General features: G+C 40.6%; 1 protein-coding gene across 2 annotated transcripts in view; it reads left to right on the forward strand.

Annotated features, from left to right (window-relative positions):
• Window positions 1–17,378, forward strand: part of DHRS7B (dehydrogenase/reductase 7B) — a 67,908-nt gene that overhangs the window by 21,053 nt on the left and 29,477 nt on the right. The window contains exons 1-2 of one of the 2 annotated variants that reach the window (XM_043985514.1): window positions 2,803–2,896; window positions 14,824–15,002. In XM_043985514.1, coding sequence (XP_043841449.1) covers window positions 14,849–15,002 — 154 coding nt within the window. In that variant the 5' untranslated portion in view covers window positions 2,803–2,896; window positions 14,824–14,848. Of the gene's footprint in view, window positions 1–2,802; window positions 2,897–14,823; window positions 15,003–17,378 lie in introns of those variants that run through there. The other variant, XM_043985507.1, reaches the window with a different exon arrangement.

A 17,378-nucleotide genomic window follows, 5' to 3' on the forward strand; every position in this document is an offset into this window, starting at 1 on the left:
TCAGCAGATTAGAGTGCTTCTCCATGGATGAACAGTTTGTTGCTGACTTGGAAGGAAAGCTGAGCCAACATATGGTTGGCAACAGTGGAGTAGAAAAGGAGAAGGCAGCTTTCAGATATCTGGTGTACAGTACCAAATTTACTCATCTGGGCCAGAACACTGGCAAACTTCAGGATTGGTTTGACAAAAAGGATGGGGAAATTCAGAAGCTACTAAATGAAAAACAAGAACTCCACAGGTTTTACCAGCAGAATAGTTTATTCATCTCGAAGAAGGCAGTGTTTGACTCTATCAAAAGTAAAGTTCAAACAAATCTTAGTGGGATAGATGCAGGATTCTTGGCTTAGTAAGAAGACAGATGAGATTCAGTTTTACACTGATTCTAACTATCCAAAATGCTTTTATGATTCCCTGAAGGCTATAGATAGACCAGAGACCTTTGATGCATCTCAACTAATCAGCACTGATGGACCCACACTGATTAATGATAAGGACATGATTCTGGAGAAATGAGCTAAACACTTCCATAGGGTTCTCAACAGACTGTCATCAACCAATGCTGAAAGCCATTGACTATAGCTTGGGTTGAAGTTAATCCCTCTCTAGCCAAACTTCCAACTGAAAAAGAGATTTTTAATGCCATTAGGTTCTTCTCATGTGGCAAAGTGCCTGGAGCTGATTCCATTCCAGTAGGGATCTATAAGGCAGGAGGTCCACTGCTAAAACAAAAATTGACTGAAATCTTCTGGGTTATTTGGCAAGAGGAGATTATCATAACCCCAAGACCCCTAGGAGATCAAGGATGCCTCCATCGTCCATCTCTATAATGGAAAAGGAAACAGGTTTCTGACAATGATGAAACATGATCTGACAATCATGGGGTGGAGTGGGGGGGGGGAGCAGGGCACGGCTGGGAGGGGGGAGTTCTCTCTCAGTGATTGCCAGCAAGATTCTTGCCAGAGTTCCCCTTAATAGGTTGATCCTTCACCTGGAAAATGGTCGTCTATCCAAGAGGCAGTTTGGCTTCAGAAAGGGCCAAGAATGGTTGACATGGTGTTTGTTGCCTGACAACTCCAGGAGAAATGCCAGGAGCAAAACAGAGGTCTGTATACAAAGTTCATTGATCTAACCTTTGATACTTAGCTGTGAAGGTTTGTGGAAGATCTTGGCAAAATTTGGTTGCCTGGAAAAGTTCATTAACATTAAATGCCAGTTTCGTGATTGCATAATGGATGATGCTTTCACACTTTTCCAGTCACCAATGCAGTGAAGCAGGACTATGTCTTTGATCCCATGCTTTTTAGCATGTTTTCCACCATGTTGTCAGATGCCTTCAGCAAGGATGAAAACAGCATCAAGATGAGCTACCAAAAAAAAAAAAAAGAGCTACAGCACTGACAGTAAATAATTTAATTTGAAAAGGCTACAAGCCATGACTAAGTGGAGGGAGAGTTGACATACAACTTATTGTTCGCAGATGATTGTGCATTCAGGGTAGACTCTGAGGCTGAGATGCAAAAGAATATGAACTAGTTCTCTGCCTCTTGTGCTAATTTTAGCCTGACAGCACCAAGAAAACAGAGGTTCCCTACCAACCAGCACCATCAGTTACAGCAAATGGAGAAATTTTGAATGCTATGGATAAATTCACTTACTTTGGCAGTATACTTTCCAGGATATTCACACAGATGAAGAGGTTGACAGACACATTGCCAGAACCAGCTCAGTGTTTGGGAGGTTCTGAAGGAAAGTGTGGGAGAGAAGAGGCTGCCTCCCAAATTAAAGATCTACAGAGCTGTTGTTCTGACCTCATTATTGTATGTCTGTGAAATCTTGACAATCTACCAGTGCTGTGCCAAAAAATTAAGCCACTTTCATTTGAAGTTTCATTCATTTCAAATATAAGACCCTAGAGAAGTATAAAAAGGTAAACAAGAAAAAGAAATTAAGAGGGATGTTAAAAGGTTAAACTGTTTACATTACTACATGGGAAGATGATATGCCTAACTCATAAGAACTTTCTTAGTATTAGGGCAGATGATAGAAATAAATTTAGACAGAGGGCACAAGTGGGAATTGAATATGAAGTGGTTTCATTCATTCATTTTCATTTGTCTTAGAAAAATTCTAAATATGATCTGGCAAGATAAAGTAGCAGACATTGAGGTCCATTCTCCTTCCAAACATTCAAACTCTGCTGTGGAGAGCCCAACTCCAGTGGTCTAGCTGTGTTATTCAAATGCCAAACATATATTTGCCTAAAAGACTTTTATGAGAGCTTACACAAGGTAGGCATTCACATGGTGGTCAGAAGAAACGATACAACATTTTCAAACTTGGGTTTCTCCTGTGAGATGTAGGAGACACTGGCACAGCCTGCCGAGCCTGGCATGCCCACATCAAAGAAGGTACTATGCTGAATGAACAAAGCAGAATTGCAGTAGCTCAAAAGAAATGTAAGATGCAGAAATTTAGAGATATCTCCATTCTGAATGTTCATATGGACTCTTCATACCTGACCTGTAGCAAAGCCTTCCAAGCTCATATTAGTCTGATCAGCCACAAGTAGACACTCTACTACACTGTACATTGACCCGGACTTATTGATGTAATTTGGGACCTCCTCCAGTAAAAAGGACAACAACTGACCCCTTCCTCTCTAGTGTCTAAACAGGATAAAGCCATTTTCTGCCCTTGCAGTCACACAAATTACAGAATTGGCCATTGGCTGCTGTTTTTCTGCCCCATCTCTTCCTGTCTGCCCCCGCCTCCCCGGAGCTTTCTGCTTCTCTCCTTTTTTCTTTTTGCTATTAGCATTGTGGTACAGTGGAACAGGCACTGATTTGGGAGTCAGAGGATCTGTGTTTGAATGCTGCTGACTTTGCTGCTTACACTTGTGAGTCCTTGGACAAGTTACTTAACCCTTTGATGTTTATAAAATGAGGTGAAGGGACTAGATGGCCTCTGAAATCCCTTCTGCTCCCTTCTGCTGCTAAATCTATGATCCTCTGTTAATGAGCTTAACTCTCAAACTCCATATCCCTGTATAATATTCTTAAAATCTCTTTATCCTTACAATCTGGATCTATTCCTAATATTAAGAGGCCTCTGTGATTTTTAACCCCTTAGATTGATCAATACATTAGGTGTTTTCGCACTTATCTTTTTAAGAGATCACTTGAGCCACACACCTGTAATATTATATAGAGCAAAAAAAAATGTGTATATTACAGCAAGAAAAATTATTTGCATAAACAAGAGGTTATTGTATAAAGCATTATGAGGGCAATAGGTATGAACTCAGAATAATGAAAATAGTATTGATAACATTTTTTCCTGTACTAACATATAGGAAATAATTGTGCAAACCACATGAATTCAAAATGTGCCCATAACTACAAAGTATATATGTAAAATTCGGCCATAAACATTTTGCATAACAATATTTCTATGATAAACTATGGAAGACAAGCTAATCTGAGAGGCTTATAAATCACATCTTCTAAAAGAAAAGAAAGTTGAGAGTAAACAAGACAATTTTAATATATAACCAAGAAATGGAACAACATTATCTGTCAAAAATATATGTGAAAAGTTGAAAAATAGGGGCAGCTAGGTGGCGCAGCGGATAGAGCACCAGCCCTGGAGTCAGGAGTACCTGAGTTCAAATCCAGCCTCAGACACTTGACACTTACTAGCTGTGTGACCCTGGTCAAGTCACTTAACCCCAATTGCCTCACTTTAAAAAAAAAAAAAAGAAGTTGAAAAATGTATTCAATAGCTGCAAGATAGTAATCTGCCCACTATGGGAAAAGGAGCAGAATGAAATATAATTTACAGAGCAGGGAGGTCAAATTCCCTTTCTGAGGCAAAAGCAAAAACCAAAACCACAAATTAAAATCTAAGAAATAAAGCCCAAACATATTTTTAAAACTGTCTGGCTAGGGAAGGAATGCAGTCACATTTATACCAAGCAATCCAACAAATTCTGGGGGGAAAAAAAAAGCACAAGGCAGATTGCAGAATTCTAGCTAGTCTCACAGAAAAGAAAATAAGGCCTGTTGCAGGAACCAGTCTAAATTCAAAATTACCAACAAAACCTATGCATAACAAAGCATAAAATAACCTATAAAAAATAAAGCCTATTTTCCAAGACAAGAAATAGCAATAGGAAAAAAAGAGAAAAATTTAATGCCAAGGACCATCCCTGACAATAAGTGGGGAGCTTCTCTCTCCTCCATCCTGCCAGGCTTTTAGCTTAAAAGTACAGGAATCTAGGGGAAGGGAGCTCCAGGTCATAAGAGTCTCCCTTTGTTTTTCTTTTTCCTGCTCATCTCCTTGACTTGGCACAGAAACCTGCCATAGCAGCAACCACTATGTTTGTGATTTGACATGGAGAGATCACGGTTCTCCTCCTTTTTAAGGGACTTCCCTCCATAGTAGTTGCTAAATGAGGCTACAACATTATAATGATACTTTTTTCTTCTTCTTCTCCAATTTCTACTTCTGCAGGGCATTCAGGCGGCACAGTGGATAGAGGGCTGGACGTGGAGTCAGGAAGATCTGAGTTAAAATTTGTCCTAAGACACTTACTAGTTGTGTGACGCTGGACAAGTCACTTAATCTTTGACTCAGTTTTCTCAACTGTACAATGAGGTTGGGCAGCTAGATGGCGCAGTGGCTGAAGCACGGGCCCTGGACTCAGGAGGACTTGAGCTCAAATCCAGCCTCAGACACTTGACACTTACTTGCTGTGTGGCACTGGGCAAGTCACTTAACCCTCATTGCCCTACCAAAAACCAAAATCTGAACCTAACTGCAGAGCCAGTGCTTTTTCTACTGTACTAAGTTTCCTCCTAAATAAATATTTGTATCATGATCATCTGAAGAGCACAATACTAGAGTATATTTTAGATCTCCTTTTATGTTCTGGGCCTCTTCCACTTTAAATTCTATGACTACGTTCCACTTGTCCCTAGTGCTTTACCAGAGAATGTCATTCATTTAAACTGTGTGTGAAACAGCCATTCTTTCTACTATTGGGTACTTGTCACCCAGTCAGAAATAATGTTATTCTTTCTTTTAAGTTTTGCTTTTTCAAACGTGTCTATAACTTTTTAAGCTGGGGATGGGTTGAGGGACAATGGACTGTGTTCTTCTAAAGGGCACAGAAGGAAACTTGCATATTGCTTTTCTGGAAGAGTGTCTCAGCAATCCTGACCAGTGGCTGTTGGCTGTGGAGCATTTGTTTGGTGCCTTGCCATTTCCCAATTTGTCTGTCTGCCCTTGTGTCAGAAGACCCAGGAAAGACACTGGCATTGGGACCCTCTGCTGGCAAGGAGGCTGCTTTCAAAGGCAGGATATTGTACTTTCTTCAATCCAAAGACTGGAGCTAACTGAGGACACTGTGCTGCTGCTGTCTAGATACTAGGACACAAAAAGGAACTTTGCTCTCCTTTTAACCAGCACTCTTACTTTCGGAAAAGAGATTTTTATCTGCTTTTGTAACCTTAAATAGACTGGCTGGATGATCGCTAGCACAGTACTTGATTATGGAAGTAGAATGGGGTGTGTTTGTGTTTGCAGGAAAGGGATCCTTATTGCTTTGTAAGATAGTAAGCCACTCCTTGCCTCATGATTTCAGTGTTCCTTCCAGTTGGAATCCTTCTTTGCCCTTTAACCTGATTCTGCTGTGAATTACTGTATAATCCAAGCTTTTTGACTGGCCTGAAACCATTTCTGACTTATCAAGGGTTTTGATATACCTTCTCTTATAAAACAACAATGTTTTTATTCTCAGATGAGAGTATTAATGGTTTAATTTCTGTCATTTCTGAACAAAGTCAGTAACCAATATCAGCAAATTGAAAATTTGTGATGGTGGTGATGGATGGCTTTTTTCCTTTTCCCCTTTTTGTTTTTGTAAAACTGCTGGGGAAAAGAAAAGAATTCTAAAGGAAAATTCCACCTGTGAAATGGAATATAAAGTTCTAACTAATAAGGAGAAAGAAATAGAGGAAAGGGTTAAAAGGAGGAATGACTGTGCCTTGCTTGGGTGAGCTGGGTCATCTCAGCTACAAGACAGTGTTGTCTCCTTACTTGATGTCCTGGGAGCTGTTTTTAAAATGTTACTCTGGAAATTTAGAGTAGTTGAATTCCAAGTGAATAGTAATATTTCCTGACCTCTCAGGATGTCTGGAGTTAAGTGCCAGTTGTTGACCTGAAGAGGATTTTCCATCCTTACTTTAAATAGTAAAACTTGGTATAATTATGCTTCTGACCATTTTGTGGTTGATAAAATTCAAACAGGCTTAGTGCACCAATGAGAGCCTTAAAGGTTTTTCAGCTATTTAAAACTATCAGCCGTACAAAAATAGGCTTTAATGCCTTTTTTCCATGCGACAGTACAACTTGTGTTCATACACAAATAAGTTCTATGTAATGCACCATGTATTTATTTATAGCTGTAGTTGTTACTTGGGGCTTAGGAATGATTCATTCTTTTTTCCAGACCTTTCTCTCCATGACCCTATTTCCCACTGTGACCCATAAAGATACTGATATGTGTTTCCCCCCATTCCCTTCTACATGCTGAACCTTAAACATAGGAAGTCGTGTGAGCAAGACATGTTTTTCCCATTTGAGTCTTTCTATGAGAGTTGTCACTGATTGGACAAGGCCTAGGTTTCTGAAATCCTAACTAGTTATTAGATGTGGGCTTTGCAAATTGTAAACTTAGTTCACTGTTATGGAAAACGGGTAATAAATTATTTGTGTAAAGAAATTCCTTTGTAGGCGTTACCCCCAAATAAAAACTAAAATTCATCATTTTTACTTTTACTACGTTACCCAGGACATTTTTTCCTACTAGGTTGAGGATTATGCCAGCCAAGACAATTGTTTTGTTTCACTTTGAGGACCTTCCCTTTTACTTCTGTATCCCCAAAGTCAGGAAGTGAGCGAGTGAATTATTTAGAAATTCAGGCCTGACTTCTGAGAATGGGAAGATGAGAGGTAGCAGTGAGTAGTAGACAGAAGGCTAACTTCAGAGCTAGGATGACCTGGGTTCTAGTTCTGCCCCTGACACATACGTGCTGTTAGAACCTGAGCAGGTCACTTAGCCCCCTGTGTCCTAGGCCAGGGTTTCTTTAACTTTTTCCATTCGTGACCCCTATTCACCAGAAAAATTTGTACTTGACCCCAGGTATATAGGTATATAAAACAGATATGCATAACCTTTTACTGTTGCCAAATATTTCCCTACCCCCACATTTAGTTACACGACCCACAGTTTAAGAAGCTTTGTGCTAGACAGCTCTAAGATTGAAAGTCACAGAGAAAGTGCTGACCTGTTTTGGTAGGCCAGGTTTTGGCATTCTGGGAGTAGGAGGGAGATTCCCAACATCAGTGAAATTGCAGCTTTAGTCTCACATTCCCTAATAGCTGAGATGTAGAAGAGGTCAAATAGGGGGCAGCTAGGTGGCACAGTGGATAAAGCATTGGCCCTGGATTCAGGAGTACCTGAGTTCAAATCCGGCCTCAGACACTTACTAGCTGTGTGACCCTGGGCAAGTCACTTAACCCCCATTTCCCTGCAAAAAAAAAAAAAAAAAGAAGAGGTCAAATAGCATATCCTCTCCTCTGACTAATTCTCTCATTGCTGCTACTTATATTTTCCAGGAGGAGAGTAGAAATAGGATGGGCCTTCGAGCCCCTAAAGTACTCCCTTGGAACAGCAGTGATTATCACTGTGAAACTCCTTGCTCCAAATGATCAGGAGAGTTAATCTGAGATTGAACTTGATTCTCCCACATGTATAGCCCACTTTGGTTTGGCTGCTAAATACGTTTTGGTTTTCCCCCCCATATCTGGTTCTCTGGGCAGCTGGGACAGTTTCATAACCAATTTTAAACTCATTTTGCAATCTGAGTCCTTAACACACTTGATTGAATGCTCTCCCCATAGAAATATAGCCTATAGGACGACGAATGGATTGCATTAACCTGGCACCATGTTTACCTGAGGTAAAATGTCCTCCAGTTCTAGGAGATCCAGATTGGACTGAGGTCTTGTTTTAGGGGCTCATGTTATCCCGATAGGTTCCTCCTTTGGTGTGGGAATTTCTAAGACAGTTTGTAGTTTTTCTTTCTTTTATCCATTTTGTACCTTGTTGCCTGGGCTTTACTTGGATCCTCAGGATCCTTAGTATATGAAAGATGAAAATCACAGGATTCCTCTTCCAGTAGGAAGCCATGCTGAGGTGGCTGTTTTAAGCTCTCTCCCCTAGAGGTGTGAAACAGTAGGGGAATGATACTTGAGGGTTGATGTCCTCTAGCCTTCTTGGCCTAATTTGTCTGTTTATAGGACAAGATCTGTTCCAGAGTATTTTTTAAGTTGTTCTCCGAGTCTTCAACCCCCATGAAGTGGGTACTCAGTGTTGAGAAGAATGTAATCAAATGAATGACAGCCTGCCCACAGCATCTTCTCTAACTTCCTTGTGGTTCCATTTTATTTTGTTCAACTCCAGGGTTATAAGTGTGAACTGAAAGAGAATTGGACAACTCTGGCACCGTGGGAGAGAGAACAGAGTATATAGGAACCAAGGAAGACTTGAGTTTGGTTCTGGGATCATCTGTGAGATTTAGGGCCTTAGGTAATTCTAAGGTTGACTCAGAACAGAGTCAGCCAGTCTTACTGGAGCTGCTTCTTTGGATTGCTGGACCCACCAGCCAGTACCTGCATCTCTAGGGAAAAGGCCAGGGAGTAGGAGTATAGGTCACAAAGAGAACTGTTATTAACTTCTTAAGGAGATGTGTTTTGTGTTGTTTTTTTCCTCTTAATTTTTTAGCTCTTCCCACCTGCAGCCCACTGTCCTTCAGGGTTATTTTGTGAAAGAAGTAAAAATGAATTTAAAGTCATGGATATCTAAGGGTTTACCAGTACTCTCTCTTGATTTTTTTGTTTTGTTTTTGCAGGCAATGGGGGTTAAGTGACTTGCCCAGGGTCACACAGCTAGTAAGTGTCAAGTGTCTGAGGATGGATTTGAACTCAGGTCCTCCTGAATCCAGGGCCAGTGCTTTAACCACTGTGCCATCTAGCTGCCCCCACTCTCTCTTGATTGATTGAACCAGTGGGTATTGAATGAAGTTGTTTTGATGAAACTGAGAAAGTGGGCAGCCCTCTCTCCCTCTCCCCCTACCCCCATGTTCTCTCTCCTCCCTCCCTCTCTCTCTCTCTCTCTCTCTCTCTCTCTCTCTCTCACACACACACACACACACACACACACACACACACACACACACACACACACACACACACACACACAGGAATGGGTCCATCCAGCCATCAGTGCCAGCTGAACTCTAAGGATCCTATGTGTCCTTGGATCTCAGGAGTATCCCTAGAAACTGTGAAAGTAGGTCAGGGGCTACCCTGCCCATAGGCCATGGTCATCTGGCCTGTGGTCTCTGGAGAGTGCTAAACCTACTAATACACAGGGTAAAGAGCTCTGTATTTTAGAAATCACTTTCATTCTCAATGTGCTCAAGGCTAGGTTTGGCAGGATGAAGGGTGAAAGGAAAATGTATTCACTTAGCAGGAAGTGCTTATTTATAAGAAATAGATAGGATGGTTGTTGATGGAAGGAAATGATTTTTACAGAGAATTACCTGTGGATATTAGGTGGCACAGTAGATAGAGCACTGAACCTGAAGTCAGAAGACTCATGTTCCTGAGTTCAAATGCAGCCTCAGACTCTTACTAGCTGTGCGACCCTGGGCAAATTACTTAACCCTGTTAGCTGCGATTTCTTCATCTATAAAATGAGCTGGAGAAGGAAATGGCAAAGCATTTTAATATTGACAAGAATATCCCAAATTGGCGACATGAGGAGTTGGACACAACTTAAATGACTGAAAAGCAGCAATAACAAATTGTTTGTTTTGATTATGGTGAAATGTCTCAATGTATTTTGATAGGCACAATAGAAATTTATATATACTGTTAAAATAATTATTCAAGTAATAGAGTTGATAGATCAAATAATGAGCTGATTGATTCCTTATAACAGCATTGCATATTTGACCTAATATCCAGACAGAGCTTTATTTTCATTGTCTTATGCATAATCAATCACAATAAATGAAGATTATGGAATTAAAGAGTCTCTGTAAGTTATAGAAGACTGAGTCAGCCAGCTGCCTGTTTCCCAGTGATCCTGGCTCAATGACACTATAGAGATAAAATCTATTTGTTGTTAGGAAACAAAGTAGAAATAGTCTGCAAGACATTTGGGACTGGGATGTCAGGACAGTCCAGAAGTATATGAGGGTAGTACACAATTACTCTCATGCAAGAAAGGGCCAAACATTTGGTCTGTCCTTGCTCTGATTTTATTTTAGAAGCAATAAAAATGGTTTTCATTTACTGGATCATCTGTGTTCTTATTCTAAAGACCAGGATAAGACAACAGCATTACAAGATATTAAAGGGTTGAGATATATATATATATATATATATATATATATATATATTTACTACCATGTTTTCTTTTTGCTGGTGCTTCCTTCAAGTCATGTCCACTGATCATAGCTATGCCCCCAGGATCTGTCCTAGACCCTCTTCTCTTCTCACTTTATGACATCTTGTTTAGTAATCTCACTAGCTCCTATGGGTTCATCATGCATGTGATTGTCAGATCTGTTTATCCAACTCTAACTTCTCACCTCTCCTCCAGTGTCATCACCAACTGATTATTAGACATCTCAAACTCAATGTCCAAAACAGAACTCGTTATCTTTTCCCCAAAACTCTTGCTTCTTCTGAACTTCCCTATTACTTTCGAGGGTACAGTCATCCTCCCAGTTGTCCTAACTTGCAACCTTGGTGTCATTCTTAATTCCTCACTTTTTCTCACTGTTCACTCCTGCCCCCACTCCCAGTAGCTGATCAGTTGCCAAGACTTGTCAATTTCATCTTTGCACCATCTCTCCAATATGTCCCCTTCTCTTCTTTGATACTGCTAGCACTCTGGTACAGGCCCTTCTTACCTGATGCTTGGATTATTGCAATAGCCTGCTAGTGGGTCTCTTTGCTGCATGTCATCCCTCCCTCTAGTCTACCCCTACTCAACTACAAAAAGTGATCGAAAATTCACCCCCACACACGTCACTATGTCACACACACACACACACACACACACACACACACACACACTCACTGAACTCCAGTGGTTCCCTATTACCTACAGAATTGAATATAAAAAATACTCTATATAGCTTTTTAAACTCTTCATAACATGGTCCCTTCCTACCTTTCCAGTATTCTTCATTTTTTCTCCCCTCCATGTACTCTTTTTTTGTTTGTTTTTTGTTTTTTGATGAGGCAATTGGGGTTAAGTGACTTGCCCAGGGTCACACAGCTAGTAAGTGTTAAGTGTCTGAGGCCGTATTTGAACTCAGGTACTCCTGATTCCAGGGCTGGTGCTCTATCCACTGCGCCACCTAGCTGCCCCTCCACCTACTCTTAAAATCCAGTTACACTAGCCTTCTTGCTGTTTCTCATGCCTAACCCTCTATCTCCTGACCTTTTCACTGGAATGTTGTCTCTTCTCACCTCCACCTTCTGACTTTCCTTAAGACTGAGCTCAAATCTCACTTCCTACAAGCAGCCTTTCCCACTCCTTCCCACTGCTAATGCATGGTCTTAGATTCCCTCCCATTTACACTACATCTCTGTTCTATGTACTTTGTTGCAGCATGTTTTTCTTCTTCATTAGAATGTAAGCTCCTTGAAGGCAAGAACTGTGTTTTTGTCCTTTTTGTTTTCCTAGGCCTTAACAATGCTTGATACATAGTAGGTGCTTAATAAATGCTTGTTGACTGATTGATGAGCTGAGCATGCAGGAAATCCGGCTATTCTTTTACATGGGGATTATTGAGGCAATATTGTTTTTAATCATGGAGGTGTAGTAAACTGTAGAGGATAGATTGTCATCTTATTTCAATGATACATTGGTCCAATTGACAAACGATGTTACTGATCTTATTGGAGGCATGTTCAGTCCAATTGGTATAGTGTAGGGCTTCTTAAACTCTTCCCACTCATGATCCCTTTTCACGCAAGAAATTTTTATATGACCCTCAGTATATAAGCATATAAAATAGGTATACAAATCAAACATTTACTGCCAAATTTTTCATTTAGTTATACAACCCCTTATGGGGTCTTGACCCACAGTTTAAGAAACTTTGATATAGAGCACTTTGAGCTAAGCAAAGGTATTTAGTCATTCTTATACTTTCCCAAGAATGTAATCTGTGATACTAGCAGTGGTTTCATTCTTTGTATTTGTATTCCCAGTACTCAACACAGTGCTCAGCACATAGTAGGTGCTTAATAAATGCTTGTTGATTAATTGATTACTACTGTTGTCTTACCCTTCCCTTGGCTCCATGCTCACCTCTCCTGTGGCCCTGAGGGAAATCTTAGTGTATGCTAACACTATGGCCACGTTTAACTACTTGTGCTCTCATTTGAAGCTTAGACAAATGCCACAGCCTGGTGTTTTCCCTCTTCTCAGTTGTTGCTGATCCCTTCTTGAACTATTTTGACTGTTCTGCTTTATACAAAATATATTTAGTATAGTATAGTATATTAAGTAGAAGTGGTCTCTTATTAGCCTTTATGGGATGTTAGTAATAAGTGCTTATGTTTATGTGGTGTTCTAAGGTTTACAAGGTGCTTTCCTCACATCCTCTGATTTAGGTATTATAAGTACCATTTGCCTTTTTACATGAGGAAACCTAAGCTCAGGATAGGTTAATTGATTTGCCTGAAGTCACATGATTAGCTAGTGGCAGAACCGTGATTGTAACCTGGTGATTTAAATCTTGTGCTCTTTCCATTTCCATTTTTTTTTTTTTTTTGGTTTTTTGTTTGTTTTGGGTTTTTTTTGTTGTTGTTGTTGGGTTTTTTTGGTGGATGGAGCAGTGAAGATTAAGTGACTTGCTCAAGGTCACACAGCTATTAAGTATCAAGTGTCTGAGCCCAAATTTGAACTCAGGTCCCCCTGAATCCAGGGCCAGTGCTCTATCCGTTGCACCACCTAGCTGCCCCGCTCTTTCCATTTCTGATGTACTTAGTAGACCCTGCATGGTTTGTATGCTGTCATTTTAGTTCTGAGGTTTTCTATGCCTAAAATGTTGTGGGACTGAAATTAGTAATAGTATTTCAATTCAGTTTCAAAAAATTTAGGTTTCTTGTGGAAAATCAGGTGAGCCCCGAATATAGTGTTCACTATTTATTTATTTGTTTGTTTGTTTATCTATCTATTTATTTTTTGCAGAGCAACGAGGGTTAAGTGACTTGCCCAGGGTTACACAGCTAATGTGTCAAGTGTCTGAGGCTGGATTTGAACTCAGGTCCTCCTGAATCCAGGGCCGGTGCTTTGTCCACTGAGCCACCTAGCTGCCTCATGTTCACTTTTTTTTTTTTAAGTGAGGCAATTGGGGTTAAGTGACTTGCCCAGGGTCACACAGCTAGTAAGTGTTAAGTGTCTGAGGCTGGATTTGAACTCAGGTACTCCTGACTCCAGGGCCGGTGCTCTATCCACTGCACCACCTAGCTGCCCCTCCATGTTCACTTTTTATAAAGACAATCACTTAACTAACAAGCTTAGTTATAAGCCAAATGTGATATTAATGTAGACTCTAAGAACTAGAAGGGATCTTAGAGATCGTCTGGTCTAACCCCTCAATTTGGGGGTTAAAGAAGTCATTGAGATGCAAAGGGGGGTTTGTTTATGATCACACCATGAGTAGAAGAGAATCCAGGTCTTCTAATTTTCAGACCAGAACTCCGCCCCATCCTTCCCACCTCCCCCCTTACATTTATTGAGAATCATCTCATTGCCCCTAAAAACTAGTAATAAAATCTGTGAGAGGGAGGGTATCATCTTGGATAAAGAATCAGTCTGGGGGCAGCTAGGTGGCTCAGTGGATAGAGCACTGGCCCTAGATTCAGGAGTACCTGAGTTCAAATCCGGCCTCAGACACTTGACACTTACTAGCTGTGTGACCCTGGGCAAGTCACTTAACCCCAACTGCCTCACCAAAAAAAAAAAAAAAAAAAAGAATCAGTCTGGGAGTCAAGACCTGCCTCTAAAACAGACTAGCTATGTGACCCCACTCAACTTCTTGGTAGCCCAGTTGCTGAACTAGATGCTGGAAGGAGTTTCTGTAACTGGAGTTCTCTATACGATAAAATGTTCAGACCCCCCCCCCAAAAGAAAATCTATGGTTTGAGCGCCAGTGAATTTTGCTTTGTTAAATATGTCTGCAGCTCAGTGCTGCAACTCATCTGTCACTACAATGATGTAAATAATGTAAATGCAACTTTAGTAATATCAGTGTTAGTTGTTGTACGGGATAGCATCACACACATGTGTGTATGTATGTTTGTATGTATGTATGTATATATGGAAACACACATATACAATTTGTTTATATGTGTGTGTGTATATATATATATATTTCCATATACATATATATGGAAACATATATATAACCAATATATATATACACACATATGGATGGAAATAAAACCACATGGAAGAGAAGTTAATATCAACAAAAGTTATGGAAAGGAGCTTTTTGGAAGCTAAATAGCTATTATAATACTTTGGGAAGGAGGCAATATTTGCTGGGGCTCAGAGCTTAGGTTTGATAAAGAGATCTGGGATATTGCTCATATAGAAAGAAGGGGATTATTAATTCTACTTAGTATGCCACAAACATTCTTGTTTTTTGCACCTGACACCCCTAGGAGGATTGTACTGAAGGGGAAGCTGATGGATTGTATCACCTCCATGGCCATCATCCCCCTGCTGGTTGGCTGTATGGGAATCTTCGGTCTCTTCAAGTTGCTACAGTGGATACGAATGAAGGCCTACATCCAGAATTCTGTAGTCGTGATTACAGGGGCAACATCTGGACTGGGGAAAGGTGAGTTCCCAAGTATGTTGCTCACTAATGAAAGAGTAGGCAAAATAGGTCCAAGCACTAGCACCTGGGAGCCTAAAAGAGTGTGGGAGGTAGTGCTGAGTTGAGCCTTGAAGGACATTAGGGATTTTAAAAGGTAGAGCTTAGGAGGGAGAGTATTCTAGATATGGGGGACTCAATTCTCTCACTAGGTGGAACAGGTAAATAGTACAACTGTGTTTTACTCACATATCCTAGGTAGAATTATTTAGATACTGGGGGAGAGGAGTCAGAATATTCCTTTCTCCACGTTGCCATTTCTAGACTCTCCCTCTTCTGCATTCACACAGCAACCTCTCCCTTGAAGTTTCTTCTTTCCAAATTTATTACCCAGTCTAAAACCTGCTGGCTGTTATCTATGGCTCTCAGCTACTTTTCTTTCATTTCTGTAGTTCAGTACGTAATAGACAGTCTCAGAACTTCTCTCTTGGGACAGCTAGGTGACTTGGTAGATCGAGCACCAGCCCTAGATTCAGGAGGATCTGAGTTCAAATCCACCTCAGACACTTGACAGTTACTACCTGTGTGACCCTGGGCAAGTCACTTAACCCCAGTTGCCTCACCAAAAAAAAAAAAATTAAAAATTAAAAAAAAAAAGAACTCTCTCCCAGCTCTTGCTCTTTTACTAGAGGATTTCAACATACTTGTTCATGTTCCCTCAAACACCCTAATCTAATCTCCTCTTATCTACTTTTCTGTTCTACCTGAGCTACATTTTGATCTTGACATAACCTATAACTGTTCTACTTCCATTATCAAGAACTCTGAAGTTCCTTTATCCAGTCATGACTACCTGCCATTCTATTTTTCCCTATGCCATACTCCTCCTAAATTTATTCTTTTTTTTTTTTGTGGGGCAGTGAGGGTTAAGTGACTTGCCCAGGGTTACACAACTAGTAAGAAGTATCAAGTGTCTGAGGCCAGATTTGAACTCAGACCTTCCTGAATCCAGGGCCAGTGCTTTATCCACTGCACCACTTAGCTACCCCCCTAAATTTATTCACCCTTGTTATAACCTCCAATTCTTCTACCCCTCATTACTTTGTGGGGCCATTGACTACTGCTCTCACATTACTTTCTTATTCTTTTTTTTTAAATCTAGACTCTTTGGCTCACCTTTTCAATCTTGTCCCATCACTGCTCACATTTTACCAAATCCCAACCCTGCATTACTCCCACCATCTGCTTACTTTGGTTCTACTCCCATGCTGCTAGACTGAGCTGGAGAAAGTCATGCAAACATCCTAACTAGGCCCACTCCAAATTTGTGTTATCTTGCCAGACCTTCACTCTAGCAAGTTAATCCTTGGGCTCCACCTTAATTGATTTCTATCTCAGTCCCTACAGAAGCTGTTCCAAACTTTCTTTTCTCTTTTCCATACTCTCATATGACTTGTTCTCTTTAGCGAGAAGAAATCTTAGTATTGTCAAATAAAGGAACAAAATATTTTTATAGGAGGCGGCTAGGTGACACTTACTAGCTGTGTGACCCTGGGCAAGTCACTTAACCCCCATTGCCCCGTGCAAAAAAAAAAAATTATATACCCATTTTAAGTAGTGAGGGGCTAACAAAGGAGGGAATCCCAGAAATCTGACAACAGAGAACTGCATGATGGCCAGATAAGTGATAGTTCTGGGGACAACACCTCTCCTCTGTCCCTCACTACTCCCCAGCCTGCCCTCATATTTTTTTTTTCTACAAAACTTTCCTATGGATGGGAAATGGAGTGATTTTCCAGCATGTTGTTTTATCTCAGTTCCTCTCTGTACAGGTTCACTTCCTCCCATTTGGCTTTGCTGCTCTCAGATCTAGCATAGAGTTTGGGCGATCATTTTTCAAAGGCTATTTATATACTGACCTTCCTAAGATGTACTCTTCTCAGTTCTGTGTTCTTCCCCACCCTTTGGGAGCATATCCCAAAGTAGTTCAGTGTATTGCTTTATCTAGTCTCCATCAAAAGTTTTTACATTCCTTTGGGAATGACAGAGAACATTAGAGAACATTCCTTCTCTCTAAAATGTTGCCCTCTGAGTTTAAGAGAAATCTTTCTAACAGTTTCTCCTGGAAGCTTGGCTCATTGCTAAGAGGGATGGTCTGAGCTTGCAACACTACACTGACCCTAGCAGATAGTGCCTGCTAAGGCTGGCAAAAGTATATACCCTTTACTATGATGGGTCCTGTTCTTAATTTTGCTGCAGCTGGTATTGGAGCAGTGTCTTTGCCTGCAACCTGGCTCATCATGCATTCATTCAAGAAGCATTTAGCAATGACCTGCCATCTGTCATATGCCCCACACTGTGCTCAGCCGTGTAGACACAAAGACAAAAAACATCATCCCT

This window comes from Dromiciops gliroides, chromosome 1 (assembly GCF_019393635.1).
Source record: "Dromiciops gliroides isolate mDroGli1 chromosome 1, mDroGli1.pri, whole genome shotgun sequence".
Taxonomy (NCBI): Eukaryota; Metazoa; Chordata; class Mammalia; order Microbiotheria; family Microbiotheriidae; genus Dromiciops; species Dromiciops gliroides.